At 41.3% G+C, this 21,931-nt stretch overlaps 1 protein-coding gene across 1 annotated transcript in view; it reads right to left on the minus strand.

Annotated features, from left to right (window-relative positions):
• The window catches only part of SLC12A1 (solute carrier family 12 member 1), a 436,328-nt gene that overhangs the window by 187,707 nt on the left and 226,690 nt on the right, over positions 1-21,931 (minus strand). The window contains exons 15-18 of the mRNA XM_086958279.1: positions 20,987-21,088; positions 11,399-11,554; positions 8,483-8,582; positions 8,258-8,369 (exon numbers count right to left, since the gene is read on the minus strand). Coding sequence (XP_086814405.1) covers positions 8,258-8,369; positions 8,483-8,582; positions 11,399-11,554; positions 20,987-21,088 — 470 coding nt within the window. The remainder of the gene's footprint in view (positions 1-8,257; positions 8,370-8,482; positions 8,583-11,398; positions 11,555-20,986; positions 21,089-21,931) is intronic.

Raw genomic sequence — 21,931 nt, forward strand, 5'->3', positions numbered from 1 at the left:
CAAGAAGGCCAATAACCACCAACTTACAAAACAAATTGAGAACAACAAACTTCTGGACACTTCTAAATCCGGATTCTGCACCAACCACAGCACTGAAACTGCCCTGATTGCAGCCACAGAAGACACCAGTTCCTCCTTGACCAAGGAAAAGCGACAGACAAATCTTCTTCGACCTCTCAGCAGCGTTCGACACAGTTTCACACCACACCCTGATCAAAAGACTTCACAACATTGGAATCCAAGGAGATGCCCTCAAGTGGATTGCTTCCTTCCACACCAGAGGAACCCAGAGAATTTGCATGCCCCCCCTTCACATCAGCACCCAAGAACACCATCGGCAGCGTCCCTCAAAGGTTCATTCCTGAGCCCTACACAGTTCAACACCTACATGTCTCGCTTGGCAAACTTTGTCAGATCACATGGACTAAACATCATATCATCCTACGTCAATGATACCCAGCTCATCCTCTCACTATCAGAAGACCACTCCGCCATGCTGTCCAACTTCCGCAGGTGCATGATGAGCATTGCTGACTGGATGAGAGACCAATGCCTAAAACTCAACACAGACAAGACAAAAGTGCTGATCTTAGGGAATAACATGTCCCCATAGAACAACGCCTGCAGGTCTCCCAAATGTGGACCCTCACTCACTCCAACAACCACACTGCAACCTTGGCACCACCCCGGACAGTAAGCTCACCATGAAAAAACAGATAAACGCAGTATCGTCCAGCTACTTCCTCAACCGTTGTATGCTCTTTACGATCTTCAAGTGGCTCCCCATCGACACCAGGCAGACCATCACACAAGCCCTTCTCACCAGTTGTCACCAAATGACTGGTCTACGGCAACAAACCGTATGTAGGAAAGACCTCTCACCCCATCAAGAGACTGCAAATAATTCAGAAATCAGTGGCCAGACTGATCCTAAACCTCCTTAAACGGTTCCCCCACATCACTCCTCACCTCAAAAAGCTCCACTGGTTCCCCATTCAGAAGAGATCCCAGTTCAAGATGTTCATCCACAACCAGTTACCAGCATACATAAACCACAGCCTACAATTCTACCTTCCCTCCAGACATGTGCACACCGTCTCCCTCTGCTTCACCCACAACCCCCGCATCCACTGGAGCAAGAGTGGAGGATGCTCATTTTCATACCTCACTGCAAAGTCCTAGAAATGACCTCCCACTTCACCTCCGGGCCTCATCCTCTTTGCAGGAATTCAGAAAAGGACTCAAGATTAGACTGTTCAACTGAGCCTCCCTTCAGCAGCGCTCTCAGTGCCTGGGTGCCCTCACTGATGAGTAGCCGCGCTATACAAATCCAGATTGATTATTTGATTGATTGACTTATTAGCAATTCTTTGAGCTCAGGCCAAATCCCTAGAAGCTTTAAGGGGCCAATAGCATTGCTTCATTTGAAGAAATCATAGCTTAGTCCCACTGACTTGAATAACAGTCAGGCCAGTGCTTAATATGTAAAAAAAAATGCATGTCAGGGCAGTCTTCAACAGGTCACTGCTGCTTGCACCACCCTTGCCCTACCAGCGCTGCCAATGTCATTATTAACACAACTCCTAACCATCACACTTCTACAAGTGACAATTTAGACTACTACATGCCCCTAAAGCTATAAGTATAGCTTGGGTAGGAGGTTTTAGTCATTTTGAATGTATATTGAATCATTTAACGACTATGAATGTGCTCATCCCTAAATTAGACAAACAGTGCCACCATATCCCAGACTGTCATAGATGTCGTGTTGGCAATTAAGTGCCGGTGCCGAACACCGGAAACCACGGTCTCTAATTAAGCACTGGGCCAGCCTAATTCTAATGTATGCATCTTGCTAAACTGGCATCCATTGTTCCAACAGCTTTCATTCTTCAAAGAAAGCAGTGATCACTTAAGTATTTTCATGGCAGTGTTTCGGATAGGCAGGAGTGCAGAGTTAGTTCTGCTAGTCCTAATCGACATTCGACAAGTACTGTTAGGCTGCTGATGCAGGAAGTCCACCTGGTTGCATCTGTCACTATTGACAAATTATATTGAAACAACTGTCACTGACATGTCCCTAGGGAACAAGTGCTCGCATGAGTTTGGATCTTTTTCTTTTAACTGTCCTCGACTAGTGTCAACTGGCCTTCTCTGGTCAGATCCTGGTACAGTTCAGTGAAATATCTTGCCAGGCTCTTATTTTCAACATCTATGTGGGCCTATTACTTAAAGTAATCTCCATATTTGTGGCGTGATGTATTCTATAAAAAAAAAAATCTAATTGATAAATTGATTAGTCCTGACCAAATGCAGCACACTCAATGTATTCTGATCTTGTGGCTCCATCTTACTCATTGGAGCCATGATTGTTTCCCCGTTGTACAACTGCAAAGGCCTTCATCTGGGATTATCTTATATCCTTCAGGCTTTAGAAGGCCACTGCTACACTGGCAACAATTCCCCATATCTGCCAGCAGCTGTTAAGCCTTGCTCAAGGCAAATTTATTGCATATGGACAAAGACGATGGCCTGAGGTTTGGTGTGTGGTCATGATAGCTCAAGCCATCATACTGAAAATGTTATAATATTACAGCACATAACACGTACTTACGGTTATGATACTATAAATAATTGGGAATAAACCGTAGTCCAAAAAGTAGATGGAACATTGAATACAAGTGTATTCCTTCTGAGGCCCAGAACTTGGAGAGTGCACCTCAGGCATGGGTAGGACCCACAGAAGACAGAGTCCAGAAGCAACAGCAGAATTCTGGGAAGTCTTTAGTGGCCCTGAGACTTCAGATAACAGGAGGTATGCCAGTAAGCCCTTGGAGATCATTTGGAGGAAAGGCAGAGTTCAGCTCTTCAACAGAAGAGTCAGGGAGCAGCAGGGCAACAAGCAAAACAGCAGTTTGTCCAGTTGAGTCCTTTAAGCAGCACAGCAGTCCTTCCAAAAGAAGTCTAGTTGAAAATCCAGAAATATCTGATTTTAGGGGATCAGAGACCCAGTACTTATACCCCAAAGTGCCTTAAATATAGGGGGTGACTTCAAAGCACCTTTCAACCGAGCCCAGTCTGCCAGGCTACATGTGGGGGGTAAATTAGTTATATTGCCACAGTGAGCACGAAATAAACAGATGCTTTTGAACAAGCTTAGTCAAGGATTGTAGGGGAAGGGACAGCATTTCAGGAAAAAGCGAGCACGCAGCGATGTTGAACAGAGTTAAGACTGGGAGAGGAAACAGTTCAATACCGGGAGAGTTTGAAGTATTTTTATGGATATAAATCATGGTAGCAACTGTGTGCGCTTAGAGAGAGCAATAGGAAATAACGCAGATGCTAGTTTATTGCCATGTACAAAAATGTTGTTGTTTAAAAACGATTGTTTTCGAAAAACATGTTTACCATTTAATTGATAGGTAAAACTTCTCTTTTGTGCACTTTTGACACCCCCGAAGAAGGGAGTTTTTCCCGAAATGCATTGGGTGAATGAATAAATAACTGGCATAAGGAAACAAGAATTCTCCTGAATAAATAAATATGATGATTACGAATTTAATTAATTAAATTCATTATGATAGGTTGTGCAGCTGTGGAGACCGAAATGTGTCTCTTTCACGTTTTTTCGCAGCGGCCATAGTGCCTGACTCTATACCATGGGGTTCGATCCCCGGTGCCGGACGCAGGTTAGCCCAGCACCATGTGACTCTAGGCAATAGCAGCCTTAATCTTCCTGAGTGCCCCCAGCGCCTTCACACCCTCGACAAATACTGGATTTCGTTTTTTTTTTTTTTACTGCAGATGGCTGGACGCCAATCTGGAAGGAGCTCATTGTAGGATCCGCTGATTTACAATTAGTTCTGATTTTGGAAGTGCGTTGGCAGTGTTTATTGATCATTGTTTTCACGGGGAATATATAGAAGCATAGATGTGAACGAGGAAGGCAACTGCCACGTTTATTTACAGGAACTATCACGTCAGTTCTTTTAATGAGGCTAGGTTGCTATTTCAGAACACCCAGACTAAATAAAGAAAAGGAGATAGCACAACCAAAAATAGCTACCATTGTGAATTCCTCTGCTTAGAAGCTGAACTTTTAATGTCATTTGTTCTGAAAGTTTCTATTTTCATTAAGAAACAGCCCCTGCCGACCAGTTTCACCCGGCGACGAACGTGTCATATTTAATGTGGGGTGCCTCACTAGGAGTCACTATAGAATTCAATATAGGGGCGTTGAAACGAGATGCACTATATTCGAGATTCTTAATCTGATGTGCACGTGGGTTTAAATAGTGAAACAAAACAATTTATTAACAAATCATCATTTCCGCCCTGTCTGAATTGCATTGAAGCATTTGATTTAAGTTGTATTTGCTGCTATACCGGAAATGCCTTTCTCCTAGCCCATGAGCTGGAAATATTTATATACTCTGAGTATGTACGTCAACGATTTAAACACCTGAACACAGCACTAAGCAGCTGAGATGACCAGGTAACAACTGAAACGATTTAAATAACAACGGAAAACGTTTTAGCTGTTAAATTCTGTATATTTTGCAGCAGGTAGTGAAATATGTTATAAATTTCACAATAGAAAAAGCAGCTCAAGTGCGCTTTACCTGTAGGCCAACTACACGTTTGGGCCCTTTATGTGCGGCAGGTGAAGTGCTAATTACTTGGACATGTCCTGAAAACAGGTGAATTCCAAAAGAATAATTTATTTGCTAGATCCCAAAACTAAAAGTGTCCACTTTCAACTGGCGTTCATGCATTTAAATTCGAAACATCATATAATGACCGACCTATGCCACTGACCGCTTTTAATATGGGCACTGTCCTAAGATATCTGGGGCCTCATTTATGAAAAGTGACGCATCGCTAAAAGTGACGCATCGCTGCGTCACTTTTCACTACGCTCTCCCTGTGACACCAATGATGCGTCATATTTACCATATGACGCATCATGTCGCAAGGAGTTACAGATACGTCAGTATTTCTGACGTATCTGTAGGCGCAAAAGTGACGCGTTGCTGGAGTGTGTCACAAAAGTGACGCAACTCCAGCAATGTGCACTTTCACATGGGCAAGTCCCATGTTGTTAGTGCCTGCGTCAGTTTTACGCCTGCCATGAGGCAGGCGTACGATTTTGACTCATTAACGGCCAAGAAATGGCGCAGTGAAATCTTATAGATTTCACTGCATCACTTCTATGACTCTTTCTTGCGTCAAACCGCCCCCCCCCCCCCCCTTGCATACATTATACCTGGTGCAGGTATAACGTGGCGCAGGGGTTTACAAAGTGATGCATCTACCCTGATGTATAAGAATTTAGAACTCCTAAACAAGCTTTAAGGCACTCAACATACTTTTGGGAGGCAACTGAAATGTCAATGCTAGGAACAGCATATTCCTATCAAACGTCCCAGCATATCACTCAAAAAATATCTCGTTCAAAGGAGCTGCTGTTTCATTAAAGTATTTACTGGGCAAGGGTCTTTAGAGCTACAGAGAAAATCTGTATCCCGTGTGACTCTTGCCTCGGATGTCAGTTTTAGGGCATTGGGCAGGTAGTGCATGGAGCCTGCCTTGGCATTTAAGTGACAGTGTCCCTTGCTTATGTGAAGAAAAGTATATATTAAGATTTGAAGGCTGGTATAGATCTTCTTGTAAAATATCATCAGATCAAGAAGTCTTTAGGATGTGTGAAAAATTTAACAAAAAATTGCCCTGCGCAGGGAACTGTGATGGTTATAATTTCAGTTCAGGGTCAGATGTGTTAGTATCCAACACCAGTTTTCATATTCTAATCTTCCAGTGATATTTAGTTATTAATTTGTTTTTTGAATATCAGTATAAGCCTTTTCTACAGGTTAGTCGCCTTTCCCTGTTGTAGTAATTGGGAGCGTAACTCCATTCATGTTCCTGTGACAAGGTTTCTGCCCAAAGCACTTTTCACATAATGTTTTTTTGCAGTTTTTATTTTCCAATCGTAGCTCCTGTATTATCAAAGCCCTCCTGAACAAATGCTCCTTAAGACATTGCACAGAGGGACTTTGCTTTCTCCAACGTTTAGCCACCCATGACATAACAGTGACTGTCTATACTTCTTTTAGGCTTGTAATGAAGTTTAGCAAGACTTATGAGCATGGTCACAGACGACTGTTCAGGGTCTTCTTCCAATTTGAGGTGCCACCTCCTGACGTTCTATGGAACTAGCATTAGCACACAGCAGATCGTCTTATCAGAGGGCCTGGTTCTTTACTTTTTGGACCGGCTGCTCAGGAGGGCCTTGAAATAGAATTCACACTTTTTCAATATTATTTTTTATATTTCATACTTTAAGTCTACTGAAACCTGGAGCCCTCAAAGTTTTAGTCTGCTTTCAAATTATTTTAACCTTTATTATATTATATCGGTCCCACACTGATTGCATATGTCCCACCATTTTTGCTACTCAATGCCCAGCACCATTAGCACTTTACCTACCCGAGGCCTTTGACTTCAGCCATGCTGTAGGATAGTTGCCCCTTTGCATTGAGGCACTTAGGAATGTCATCTGGGTAGGCACGGTGGTGGCTGGGTTTGACTACAAAGTGTTCTATGTATGTTGAACTTTAGTTGTTGTCATCTTTAAAGCTTGGTTAACGACTAGCACCCAACGAAATATCGAGAGCTTGTATCCGTCACAGACCTCTGGTCACATTTAGGAAGACATATTGTCATGACTGCTGTCGACATGCAGGGGTTTGTCTTGATTCGTGATGCAGAGCCGAGATGTTTCTCTTCTCCCCTGCACTAGTAGGAGCACACACAAGACCCTTTATTTGAGGTTTTTGTCCTCCTTTCTTCATGCACTGGTCGTTAGATCAATATGTTCAGCTGTGAATTAGGGGGCCTAGCTCGACTTCGAATTTTTGACTGTTTTCAAATACTCCCAAATTCTGAAGTGAACTGGAATAGGGAGATGGCAAGTAATATATTGTCCTCATCTTAAGTCATATTAAGTATGTGTATTGTTCGAACTTCCCTCAGCATTTTTCTACTATAATGTATTTTATAGTAGTTTTATGGTCTATTAATTAAATCGAATAACGTTTTGAATCTGAAACTTAATATCACTCAATGTTTGTTGCTTTCTCTCTAGTTCTGTGATCATCTGAACTCAGGGGTCGATTATGTGCATTAATGATTGACCGAGAGCTGGGCCTCAGTTTGTGCTCTCTGGGATCATCTTTCCATGATTAGCAGTCGGTTTATAATATTAACATCTTTTAACAGTAAGGTTTCTAGTAAGAAGGTGCTTATTTATATCTGTGTTTTTTCGATGTCTTTGACTCTACATACTGATGTGTTGTTCCTTCTGGCCACAATTCACTAACATTTTACCAGCAGGCTTGTGCATAATACCTGGACCTATGAGCTAAACATACAGGCAATGAAAATATGGTTGCCTTTTTTAGTTTCAATAGATACTGAGGGAGAGTTTAAGGAGACCAAAGTGATGTCATTGAGAAATGCAATCGGAAGCATCTAGTCAATAAAAATGTTTTGGAAAAATGAGATTGTAGTCTCCTTTCTGATTTATGGTGGTTCATAGCTCTGGAGAAGAGAATTTCAAAAGTCAGCACCTCAATATGACTGCATGTGTAGGTATGTATGTAGATTACAGGAGATGAAAGTAATGGAAGGCTGTATAATGAGACACCATGTTAAATTACTCCTCCCTCAATTCCTCCGTATTCCTCCTGACACCCCTCCCATTTTGTAATAGATACTCCCAGTTTTCCCACCACTCCCCTTAGTTTCTCCCGCATTTACTAATGAGTAGTAAACTTACGGGTACAGAGCTCTCCCTATAGAAGATATAGGAGAGGTGAAGGTGGAGATTTTCACTCCTAGATTAATGAACTGCATTTGGCACAGGCGCGGCCGGTTCAGGTAAGAGTGATGGGACAGGGCAGCCGGGCGAGCGCAAGGTACATGGTTTTATTTATTTATTTTACTTCTGTTGTCTGTCGACTTCTCTCCTCCCTGCCCGACCCCACCCCGCCCACCACTCTTACCTGAACCATCTGCGCCTGATTTTGCAATAAGGAAAAAACTCTAATTTAGTACTTTTTTTTTCATATTGCAATATTCAGTTTGTGATGTGGGCCAATATAGTCTGGTTCCATCTCAAAGAATGTAAATACTTAAATGCTAAACACAACTTTAAGGTGTGCTAATATTTGAAAATATTCAAGCCATTGCTTACCACAAATACTTCAGAGCAGATGCAGAGGCCCATGTTCTTCGTAAATAAATGGGTTACGTCCAGCAGCGCAGGCCTTGTCATCGGTTCTCCAGTAAGCACAATGCATTGGGGCCTGGAAAGAAACACAATGAAGTGAGACTGAGTTGAAAGAGTTTAACTGCGATTCATACACTTGAAATGAAATACAGTTTGTTGTGTCCTTGTCGTTTCTAAGCAATGCATTACCTGAAATTCTTCACATGATTGTCCACAGCGGTCAAATCTAAAGCCGTATTTAATGCATTTACAAAGTAAAGAGCCTGTGTGGAGGAACCCCAGTTAACGTCTGTGAACAGAAATGTACAAATGTTATATACACAGATATGCAAATATATTCAATTGACTTCAAAGAAGAACATGATTTGAAAATCACTGAAATGCACGTGGATATTTATGTGATCATCAAAGTTTTACGGGAAGCCAAAGTCAAGATTGAATGTCAGATAATACCGTTTTCTATTATCACAGTAATCAAAGGTGGAAAATCCTGTATGTCGGAGTCACCATGGTTACTAATATTGACTTTGACTCTGGTTGGAGTCACTGCCAGATGCTGTGGTACTAGTGATACAGTAACTGCAGGTGGCACACGTTTTCTCGGAGGATCCAGCGAGGGCATAAACTTTGGGTAGAAGAGAGGATCACATCAAGACTAGAGGTTACTTTAGTGATTGCAAAAATGTCTAAATAGCCCGCTTCTGATTACATAATGTACATTTACCTGCTGTTGCTGGAGTGGCGGATTGAGAGGAATTGTCCAAAGACATGCAATGTAATTCGTTTTTATTTATTTACTTACTTACTTACCTCTGTTCGGCCGTATACCGGAGTTTACTACCTCCCATCCTGTCCTTCTCCCGCCCCGCCTCACCGCCGGCAGCACTCTCTCGAGGAGCCGCCACTGGTGCCCACTCTCCACCCATATTTTTCATTGGCTTGTGTCATTTTCTTTTGTAAATACCGCCTTCAGATTGGTTAATAGACTTGTTAGTCCCTCCTTAGTATTGCCCTGTCTTCATTTGGCTACTGGCCCCTTTACTTCGGTTATTACACAGGACTTGTTATTTAGTCTGTAAACACTATTTACATTATTGAGTTTCTCTTACTGCAGGCCGGACATGCACTGCTTCAGCTGAAACCCTTTGTGTTTTTTAAGCAGCACGGCCGCCCCCTCACACGGGCACCTGCTTTCAATCACTTTAACTCAGTATTATCTTGTGTCTGTTTAAACTCCCCAAGTAAAATGGACTTAGAAATGATTAGCAAATTAAGTCATGTGAATTCCAGGTAGCACATAATCCTGTGCTAATGGGCTGAAGCTGACAACAGCACATCTGTATTACATGTAATGTGCACTAAAGCAGCTACCTGAGGGTTGTTTTCAAAAGCCTGTTTAACTAGAAACAGCACCACCACCACCACCAAAACCACCACCACCAATACCCCCACCAACACCATCACCAACCCCAATGCCATCACTACCAATACCACCACCAATACCACCACCCCCACCACCAACAACACTAATACCACCACCAATACCACCACCACCATTACCAATATCACCACAATACCACCACCAATGCCACCGCCAATACCAATACCATCAATACCACCACCACCAATACCACCACCACCAATACAAATACCACCAATACCAAATACCACCACCAATACCACCACCAATACCAATACCACCATCACCAGTACCAATACCACCAATACCACCCCACCACTAATACCACCACTACCAATACCACCACCACCAACAAGACCACCACCAATATCCCCACCATCACCAATACCACCACTAATACCACCAATACCACCACATCAATATCACCACCACCAATATCACTACCTCCAATACCACCACCACCACCAATACCATCAATAATGCCACCACCAATACCACCACCATCACCACCAATACCACCACCAATACCACCACCAATACCACCACCACCACCAATACCACCACCAATACCACCACCAACAATACCACCACCACCAGAACCACCACCACCAATACTACCACCACCACTACCAATACCACCACCACTACCACCAATACCTGAAGGAAGATAGCTAAAGTTGTGGAGGTAGATGACATTCTTTGGGCTTAGTCCAGAGGAAACATGTTTCCCATTCATCATGAAATACATCAATCTCCTGGCCCTTGATTTAGTAAATGTGCGCAATGTTTCCCCACATGGCTGGGATAAAGGTAACAAATGCAATTATCATTAAGGTACTCTGATAAACATTTTAGGGCCTTATTTAGTGTTTGTGGGATGAGTTACTTCATCACATATGAGGCTGATGTCCTGTCTGCTGTATTACAAGTACATTTTAGCCTACTAGAATAGGTTAGAAGCTGGTGATTGTCTGGGGATAGGACTAAACTGCTCTAGGAGAAGTAAGGATAACGAATCCTGGTTTCATCGTCTTTCAGGTACCAAAACTATTTCTTTAGAGCAAGTTTAATGAGTTCTCAGACCATTGTGCTTCTCAGCTAAAGCAGTATTTTCAGTGCCTGACTAGAACAATGACATGACTAGAAAATACTGCTATTTCTGTTTCTGCTGTTTAATGAAAAATATGCAATAATTTGATGTTTATGCTGATGATGCAGATTACAAAGCTGGAAATTTGTGAAGAGCTTTCAAGTCGTGCTACTGGGAATGTTGGTGGATGAGCAAATAAACCAAAGTACGTTCAGATGGGATGTACATCTCTGCCTGTACTTTTATATGTTTTGTGGAACCATGACCTGTGTTTAATACAACACTTAGTACATGGAAGGTTAATCTTTTCTGAAGCAACCCCAATATTGCCAGAGAGAGGAACAGAAGTAGAAGTAGGTACAGCGATTTCCTTAGGATCTCACAATTTGGTCAGGTAGGAAAACAAGGATTATATCTCAGGTCTCTATATTCCACAGGGAGAAATGTAGCCATTAGATCAAAGTTTTTCAGTAGATAGGTGATCACAATTCACTGGACTTGGCTGTACCTATCTGTATTTTTCTATTTTTCCTCAAACAGATATTAACATGATGTGTAGGATATCAAAACAATAAAGTACTTGTAATCATATTACCTGGCTTTTTATACGTCACGTAGATGTAGAGAAAGAGCTCTATGGCATAGGTGATGAGTGCAGCCCACCAGTTGATGACAAACATGACACCACAGCACAGCATGGCTCCAAAAAGGGACACCCACATGTTGTAATACTTAAATGCAGGTCTCCAGCCTGTGGTGAAAAACGTAATTTGTGAAGGTTCTGAACCAATTATTTTCTACAAACATCAACATTAATATGAATACTTGGACCGGCACCCAACGTCAGACAAGCCATTCATTTCCTAGACTGACATTGACTTGAATTCTCAGTTAGAGAGATACGTCATTTGTGTTTTTCCTAACTAAAACTGAGTAGTCCGCACCTTTATCAGGGAAAATGAACTTCCTGGTAGCTGCCTCACGGTCAGTGAGTGGAAGGTGCTGGGCAGACAGTGTCTTACTCTTGCACCAAAAGGATTGTTTTCCTCGAAATACTTGTACGTTATGTGATTATGTTCATGGGTAATAACCTTGAATAAAGACAGCTCTGGAATGTTTAAATCTAGAATGTATAGTGCAGGAGGTGGGGCTATCCAAGATTTTAACAGTTCAAAAACCTTTTGCTTTCACTGTTCTATAGCTTTAATGACATTAAAACAACTTGTCATAGAAAGATAAACAGGTCCTAGGATGGCAGATCCTAGGTTGACATGTAAACAGCCTTCAATGTTTTATCTTGTGCAAATTGAACTAAGCATCATCAATTAATTAACAAGGTATTGAAAATGTCATCCATAAAACTCCAATTCCATTGCCTACACAGTAGGTTACAAGGGATATACTATAGTCTATGCTTCCTCCCAGTCTGGATATTTGACACCATTATTCTCATGAAGCTCACTTTGAAGATGGCTGGGCGTTGTAAGTCTGTTTATGATCCTCAAAATGGTTCACAGAAAATGAAGAAAAAGGCCTGGTGCCTTGTGTCTATGCTTCTCAAATTAACATTTTGTCTTGCACTATGTGCCAAACTGGATCAGTTTGAAAACATAAAACTGTGTTTTGTCTTTATTCCATTTATCCATAGTAATGTCTGACACTCAAACCACCCTGCTTTACTATCTTGCTTGAACGTGGTTCTGTTTTCATTGAGGTCAATCAGGCTGCTATCCTGGAGAGTCTTTTTATCATGGAGGCCAACCCACCCTTGCTTGGTTTAAATCTTCAGATGATTTCCACATTTCATACATTGTTGATCAGACAAAGTGGCATTAATGGGAGTTTAAAATAGTGCAAACTACTTCAAAGATAACCTTCTACACATGGCCTACCATTTAGGAGCACTGATCCAAAGGAAAATTCTGAAGGAAGATGGCCAAATTTGTGGAGGAAGATGACGTTCCTTGGGCTTCTCTTCCCAAGAAACATGTTTTCCATTCATCAGGAAATACATCAATCTTCTGGCCCTTTGATTTAGTAAATCTGCACAATTTTTCTACACATGGCTTGGATACAGGTAACAAATTCAATTATCATTAAGGTACCCTGAGAAACATTTTAGGGACTTATTTAGTGTTTGTGGGATGAGTTACTCGTTCACATACATGGCTGCTGTCCTGTCTGCTGTATTACAAGTACATTATAGCCTACTGTAAAACAGTGGACAGGATATCTGTCACATTTTGACAGAGTATCCTAGCACCAAACTCTAAGTAAACTTTGAATAAGGGCCTTAGCTCTTAGCTTTGTAGCACAAGTCCAAAATTGCTGATACTGGTATTGTATGGTAATTGCATTTATATAGCGCTTACTACCCCTGATGAGGCGTCAAAGCAATTTTTTGGTGAGTAGCATGCAACTCCGGAACCCATAAAGGATTACTGTTGAATTTGTATTGTGAAATATGAAAGTAATTTGAGTGAAGAGGGAAAAAGGCCTGCATTTATATAGTGCTTGCTACCCCTGATGAGGTGTTAAAGTGCGTTTTCAGCGTGTAGCATGCTACTCTGGACCCCCTAAGGATTAGTGGTGAATTAGTATAGAGAAGTATGAAATTTGAGAAGTGGATATGTTACTCTGTTATTTCGATTGAAAACGATAGTGGAGGGATAGAAGAGTGAAGGATTTAGACTTTTTCTTTGTTTGAATTGGAGGTCATAGTAGTTGGAGGAATCTTGGGATGAGTAAAAAGGAATGTGGAGGGGGAGAGTCAGAGGGAAAGGTTTAGAAAGGCTTGTTTTTTGGGGATCATTATAGTAAAAGGGGTGTCAGATAATGCAAAGAGGGGTAGAGTAGGGGACAGTTTAGAAAGTTTTATTTTTGGGTATCATAGTAGTGGTTTGGGGTTTGAGATAAATGAAAGAGTGGATGTAGATGATACAATGATAGCGGTATAGGGTGAGAAAGAGGGTAGTGCGTTGGAAAGAGTAGCAGATGAGTCAGAAAGTTGGGGTAGAAGATATATTGAGAGAGGTATAGGGTAAGAAATAGAGTAGTGCATTGGATATGCTGAATTCGAAGAAAGTAATAAATATATAGATCCATAAGTACATGGAAAGTATATAGATGCATAAAGGAGGTAAGTATATATAGATTAAAGATATTGATAGGAGTATAGGATGAGAAATAGTGTAGTGCATTGAATATGCTTTTTTAGGAGAAAAGTAACAAATATATAGATCCACGTATATGGAAGGTATATAGATGCATAAAGGAAGTAAGTATATGGAGATTAAAGATGCATTAGATAAACTCTGGTTTTCAAGTGTTGTTGTACTTAAAAATGTATTTTATTTATTTTTTAACATAATTATTCTACATGTTTATACAAAGCAAAACACAAAGTTAGGTACATATCTATAGTATAAATACATGCTTATATACAGAGGGATATGCTGCATATTACTGTTTGCATATGGTGCTTATGTGGGGAAAAGCCAATTCTTGAGTAGCTTTCTGAAGATATGGTGGTTGCCCATGGATTTTATGTTGGGGCGTAAAGAGTTCCATAGTTTGGCTGTTGAACAGAGAAGGATGTGCCACCTATGTTTTTTTCTTGTATCTTTGAATTTTGAGGTGAGGGGCCATTCTAGAGTGAAGGTTCCTATGTTGAATGCGTTTGGTAATTTTATTCCTGATGAAGAGCGGTCCCATTCCATGTATCGGTTTGTGGGTGCAGCTTGAACGTGGATCTTCTGGCAACTGGTCCCCAATCCAGGCTTTCAAGGCAGGTGAGATGTGGTCTTTCAGTTTGCAAGAGAAGTCTGGCAGCTGAGTTCTGAATCCATTATAGTCTTTTCATGGTCGTAAAAGGTGATCCATGGTAGAAGCTATTGGTGTAATTGAGCTTGGACAGAACAAGGGAGATGATAGCTTGTGGAATTCCCAAATGGGGAAGATTCGTCGCAGAGTTTTTATAGTGACAACGCTTAATCTTGCTAGTTTTTCCATTTAGGCATTCATCGATTGCTTGGAGTTCATGATCATTCTGAGGTTTCTTACTTCCTTCGATACTTTAGGTGGTGATCCCAGTTCATCAGGCAAGACGGCAAGTGGGTCATAATGTTTCCAATCGACACACGTGAGTATTTTGTTTTGGAAGCATTCAATTTGAGATGCCTCCAAGTCATCCATTGATCTACGGCTCTGAGACAACTGAAAAGTGAAGAGTTTCCAATGTCTTTGGGGCATTACAGTTGATGGAGTATTTGTGTGTCATCTGCATAGTTATAGGTTATGAGGCAAAATTGATTTATCAGTATTAGTACCGGTATTGACTTCATATAATCATTTGTCTGAGTCATCAGCACAAGTAGGACAGAGTGTCAGACCCTTAAATCAACATGATGTTTTCACTGAAATTGATATTTTAGAAAAAGCTTTATATTCGAGAAAAAAGGGCATAGCATTCAACCAAGAATTCCCTTGCTCAGCTTTCCATGAAATAATCTGAACAGCTCCGGGGTCGGGGGTAGGGCCCAATCACTCTTTGGCTGAGAGCACTATGGCTGAAGTTAATGGAATGAGTTACCAAAACAAATTCTTTCTGTTCTACTAAAATAAGAATTCCCACCCTGGCAAAGTGATCTTTAACAACAAAGAAGCCAAAAGGATGGTGGAACCTTCTTTACCAATGCACCTGACCACAATAACCAAAGTAATATTTTCCCTTTAAATCTGAGGAAGGGAACAGTGTGCACACCGATATCCACCCACCATCACAATGATAGTTCTATACAGAACTTGAACACAGTTAGACTTATAAGCACAGGTGCACCACATATAGGAATTGTGCAAACTAGGTCACAAGTTTGTCACAAAAGATACTAAGAATCAATTCCAAAGCGATTTTTATCAAAAAGGACTTTTCTTTATTAATCCATTTGTCAAAGAACACAGCCGACGAGTTTCGTCCCAAACGGGACTTCTTCAGGGCAAGATGAATTGTAGGAGCTCCTTGAGTAAAGCAGCAAGTCGTTTGGAGATGAGCAAATGCGAAGACGATAGCTGTGTTATGTACAGTCTAAAGGTCTATTTGGATGAACGTTATGTTAGCGAGGGAGACCCAATTCCTGTAAAGATTATGACGAACGGCAAATTTAAACTGGTACAATTTCCAAGCAAGGAAACAATGTCTGTATGAGTCCAAAGATAAGAAGCCTTCCTATATTCCTTAATGTACTGAGCCCTATTGCATTGGCTCCGATCGGCAGTCCCCTGTTCAGGACCCGATAGCAAACAAAAATCCATGGCCGACTCGTGGAAAAAGAATGATGACAATTCAAAACAATCCCCCTCCTGTCTTCTCCAGTACGTATAGCACCTGTTAGGACATTTGATTCTCTGCAAATTATATCTAATCTGAGGAATCAGATCAATTTAAAAAAAGACATTTTTTTTTGCAAACTTTGACTGGTGAATATTGTGACTTCCTGTCTTTACTATAATATTCTATTTCCAAATGTATCTATCGGCTTTAAGCTTGCCTGTCCTCACCCATTTGAATATGTGCCTGACTTTTGTATCCATTTCCTTTTAATTGTTTCCTCCTTCCATCTAACCCTACCATCCATAACCTCTACATATTAGTCACAATACATTGTAAACTGCCAATTGGTGGGATATTTCTTTATTTAGAGGCTTTATTTTATGACCATTTAGCATCTAATGACCGTAGTGCTGAAAAATGGCAGCACACTGGAATGTCAACAGAAATTATCTAAGAGTATGATCTTATATGTAGGAGAAAGTTGGTCCGATCGCTCCTTGTGAGCAGGAGGACTAATCCAGATCAGTTGACTAGATACGGTGGATTTGCTGCAGGGTGAACCACAAAGAGTCACAAAATAAACCTTCAGCTTAACCCTGGGTAGCTTGGCACAAAAAGCAGTCAGGCTTAACTTAGAGGCAATGCGTAAAGTATTTTTGCGGCCCTCAAACAATAATATTGTGAAAACACAACATACAAAAAATCCCAAAGCAATTTTGAAAAATAGATTTGATTTTAATAAATTATTTAACACGAAAACGACAAAATCCAATCAGTAGAACTGGCGTGAAGAATTTCTAAAGTTTTAAGTGAAATCTAGCACCTAAAATATCGAAGCCCCAACCGCGGATATCTAGTCGTATGAGACTGGGTCAAAGTCAAAAGTTAAGGCTGACTGAAATGGAGCGCAGTTCAAATACAAGAAGTGGTTTGGGACCCGTCAGCGCTTACCTTTGGACTTAGTAAAGTTCTTGAAGAAAAATGTCTGAGAATGTAAAGTTCAGCAGGGCAAGGCTAAGGCCACAGGAGGTGTCTGAGGAGGGAGCATCATTGTCAGATGGCTTTGGTTTGAAGCTGAGATGAAGATTTCTACGTTCTGACTTAGTTGCCGAAATTGAAGTCAAAAAGCTCCAGAGGGATGTGAAGAAGAAGTTTGTAGATGACGACAGTTCCATGGGGTTGCATACCCTTTGGTCGGAGGACCACTGAAACGGATTTGATGCTGTGGAGAAGAACGTAGCAGGAGAAGCCGCAAAGTCAATCCAACGGGTGATGCACCTCGGGCTGATAGGTGAGCAGGTTGGTCCCAGCCTCCTCCTGGTTCTCGGAGCAGTTTTTGGCCTAATTCTGCCTAATTCAGTTTTGGGAATTGGCCATCTAGGTGCCTTAAGCACCACAGCCAGGGGGTCCAGGACTGGTGGGACACCTCATGGGGGTTCAGGACTCATTCAGGCTTGGTCAAAGTGAGGGATCAAGATGATGGGAATCTTGTATGTCCCGTGGCTGTTAACAGGAGGTCAGCAAACTAGTCCTTGGAGTCACTTCTTGTAGTTCTGGGTTCAGGTGAAGATGCAGGGCTCAACAGCAGGGCTGTCCTCTGACAGTTCAAAGCAAGCTCTAGGCAGACAAACAGTCCTTCCTGGTACAGAAGGAGTCTGGCAGAGTGCACAGCAGGTCACAGCATCAGGCAGTCCTCTAGAGAGTCCTTCCACATGTCTAATAGTGACTTGGGGAGTGGATCTGAAGTTCCTATTTGTATACCCTGGTGCCCTTCTTCTGGAAGGTGGGAAAAGCTTCTGGAAGCATTCCTTGAAGGGCATATAATTTACTGGCTCCCCTGCCTGATCTCCATGCTAGCTGCAGTGACAATACAGGGTTGTTAGGCCCTTTGTGTGAAGGCAGAGCACAGGCTATTCAGGTGTAAAAGGGAGCTGTGCTCTACTCTGCCCCCCATCTTGCTAGTTCAGGGCTTTATGAGGCACACCTAATCCCTCTATTGTGTGTCTGCCTGAAAGAAATTCACAACATCTAACTGTCAGCTACACCCAGTCATGTGACCCAAGACAGAATGTAGGTACAAAGGGCTAAGGGCAGGAAAACAGCAACTTTCTACAGTGATTGCAACAATGAGGGGTAGCCCTATTATAAAGAACCTGGGGCCAATGAACACTGTAACAACAACAATGGTTCAAGGAAAAAGATCAATGAAAGAATTAAAAGAAATGAAAGACATTCACAATAACTTGAAGGAATCATTCAGAGCATCAATAGAAAAACTGGAAAAATTAGGTACGCTCATTCTTATGAAAAAAATTGTTGTTATTGCAGATGTTTGTATAAGACTTAAATAATACAAAATCCAATGTACAATTGGTGCTCACAGGGTTAAACACAATAAATGTGTAAAAGTACAAATTACAGTGCGAACAAAAACTAAACAGCGGAAAACATAAAATTACAAAATGTGACTCTGTATTATAACACAATGAAAAAGCACAATTTTCTTCCTCTAATTTTGCCAAATGAGAGCGACTTTCGAAAAGTGGCATTTTCAAAATTGCAATGAAAAATCCGACTTAAGATTTAAAGAGGATTTATTATTGCAATTTAATAGGCACCACACACAACATATCTACCTGCCACTAATTAGGAGTTAAAACGTATTAAATGTAATAAGGCATCACCAATGTTAGGCCTCACAGTAGTAAAACTTGAATGTATGAATTTTTCACTACAAGGACATGTAAAACTTAAAAGTACATGTCTAACCTTTTAATTACACAGCACCCTGCCCTATGGGCTTTGTAACTAGGGTCTACCTTATGGGTGACCTATATGTATTTATGTAATAATAGGGGAGTAAAAGGCTTGTCAAAAGGGTTTAAATGCCAAGTCAACATGCTTGTTTAACACTTCTTTCAAGACCTGGGACATGTTTTAGGATGCTACTTAAGTGAGTGGCACAATAAGTGCTGCAGGCCCATTAGTATCATTTAATTTACAGGCCCTGAGTATATGGTATACCACTCTACAAGGGATTTACAAGTAAATTAATTATGCCAAACAGGTGTAAGCCCATTTGACCAATATTTTAGGGCGAGAGGACATGTACTTTATCACTGGGCAGCAGTGGTAAATTGCACAGAGTCCGATGCCCCCCCCCCCCCAAAATAGAACTCAGCAAAATGTGGCGGGTAAAGGCAAAACGTTTGAGAGTGACCCAGTAGAGAAGGCCACGTCCAACAGAGATATTTAGATGCTTGCAAGAAATCAGGTAACATGATGTATTTGCTTTTACATAAAATGTTCCTACACCTTTGCAAGGACCAAAACAAAAATCGGTGAAAATATATCCCGTTAGTGTTGAGAAAGTGTTATGATTTTAGATGTGGAGAAGTGTGGCTCAATGGTTAGAGCGGCAGACCCTGATGCGTAAAGTTTGAATCTATGGTTGTTTGGTGTTGTGGGCTAAAGAGGAATTCTGCCACAGTAAGTTGATCATTAGGTATGTGCTTGCCATCTAGTTTTAGATATGATTGAGGCATTAGCAGACTGACTCTTACTTCCTGCTTTTATCTATCTTGGTGATTCATTGCCCTGCTTCAGAAAAGGGGAGGAGCACTTGAATTGTTTCAAGGGCTTGGGTGTTAATGAGTAGATTCTTCCCCCAGATGAGTTTAATCTGACTACATCCCATCCTGCAGTAACATCTGTGGTAAAACCTAGGGCAAGGACCACCTGGCATGTAACCTGGTCATGTCTGGAGCAGCCATTGCTCGTCAACCATCTCCCGACGCCTGGATTGGCGGTGTTCCTGGCAGATAATAAAGGTGAATACACAAGAATTCTGATTCTGGGACAGTCCTGACCCCTTGGTGGAGTATGATTTGTGTGGGCACCGGGCTGGCGGGAAGAGGGACTGACTCTACTGTCCTATCTTGCAATGCTTGGTTACGAACTTTGGGGATTGAATTTGTGTTTAGGTACCCCAGTGGGATACAGTGCTCTGCAGTGCCCTGGATTTAAGTTTGTGGTGCTCCTCTAGGATGCAGGGGATGCGGCAAAGTTGGAACTATGACTTTCCTGTCAATGGTTGTTGGTAGTTGTGCATTGATGCTCTGCTTGAAACCAGAGGCTTTTGCAAGTTGGGGCCTTCTGGCACAAGGCGCACAGCGGATCACACCACAATGTGCTCTTGATATTCTTTTAATGTAAAATTTGATATTTGATTTGTGTATTTCATTTTCCTGCTTGCTTTTGGTATCTAATAAATGATTGTTTCCAAAGGAACACCTGTCACTTGACAGTGTTTGCTTTGCAGCAATTTTAAGTGTTGATGGTTGATGTGACTAAAAAGGTTTCGCTGTGGGAAACCACATATTTGTACTTGAGAATGTGGCGTTTGAGTGGGGGCGAGTTGCACGCTGTGCGTGCACAATAAATATTATTTACTGCCATAGATGCACCACATCTTTCTTACTGAAGCCTGCAAATATATTCTAAATATAAAGAAGCCAAAACATTTGGCATTGCCTATGCTTCATGTTAGTGTATACAAAAGAAATATTAGATGGTGAAGCACAAATGTACTAAGATATTCACATATCTTAAGGAAAGATAGCCTCACAGCACACACAAAGCCGCCTTAGCCATGCAGTACTATATAGCACATTCAGAGAGAAGCTACTTCAAAGAAGTTTGTTGACAATTAGACAATAAACTATATACATGAGAGATTTCCTTTTCCAGCACCCATTTTAAGATGCCGTGATTCATGAGCCTTTTGGCGTATTTCTTTCTGTTACCAAAATGCAGGCTTGGGAAATAAAAACAGTTCCATATCTCAAAACAAACCTGGTGATTTCGCATATGAAGCATGGAAGCAGGAGAAATTAATCAATGCGTAGGAAGCAAGAAAGAAGTTCGAGATTATTGGCGCGATGGTGTTTAGCTCAGCTGGAGAAAAAAACAACAAAAACAGGTTTTAATTGAAAAACAGTGACGTCAATGGGTTCTGCGCGATCGAAAATGATGCAATACTCTAGTTATAAATGAGTCAACATTTCGAACTGTTTTCATTTCACTTGAAGAAGTCTAATAAACGGAGAGGCTCATAATTGGGTTTGAAATTCGATAATCTTTGTAAATAGGAAGAAATAAAAGGCAGTTTTCTTTCTGTCTTTTTGACTGGAAGGCCTCTGTTGTAAAACATGTTTAAGAGCAATTATCCAGCAAAAGTTCCTCACTCTATGGCAAAATAGGCCTCTTTTCACCCCCTTCCCCCCCACCCCCCGCCCCCACACACACACACTTAAAAAATGCTGTGTGGCTATTTATAGAACTTTCTCCCCCACAATTCGAGTGGAATCTCATTTGCACATTTGTACATTGCCCAAAAAGGGGTTTCAAGTCTTCAAACTTTTTAGCAACTCGTTGGTCCCATCACAAAATTAACACTTGTGTTCGTATCAGGTCCTCTATAAGGCATTCATGCATGCATCCCTCGCTCAAAAAGGAATGTGCACAGATAGGCACCTACTGTACTGTCCCCTGCCCTATATGTTCCCTGACCTGACGGATTACCCCACCGAGAATTGTTCAATACAGGCGGGGGGCCTAAATGTGTCTGGCATGAATTGTAGATCCGACTGTACCTCTGCTCATACAAGGCACGAAGAAGGAATTTTGGATTGCTTTCTTACCACAACTTGGAGTTAGACATGTAATCCATTGTATTGCCCTTTTACCATAATTTAGAGATAAAAATAGATCCTTTTGCATTTCCCAGGCTATGTGCTT

The sequence above is a fragment of the Lissotriton vulgaris genome, chromosome 2_1 (genome assembly GCF_964263255.1).
Source record: "Lissotriton vulgaris chromosome 2_1, aLisVul1.2, whole genome shotgun sequence".
Classification (NCBI taxonomy): domain Eukaryota; kingdom Metazoa; phylum Chordata; class Amphibia; order Caudata; family Salamandridae; genus Lissotriton; species Lissotriton vulgaris.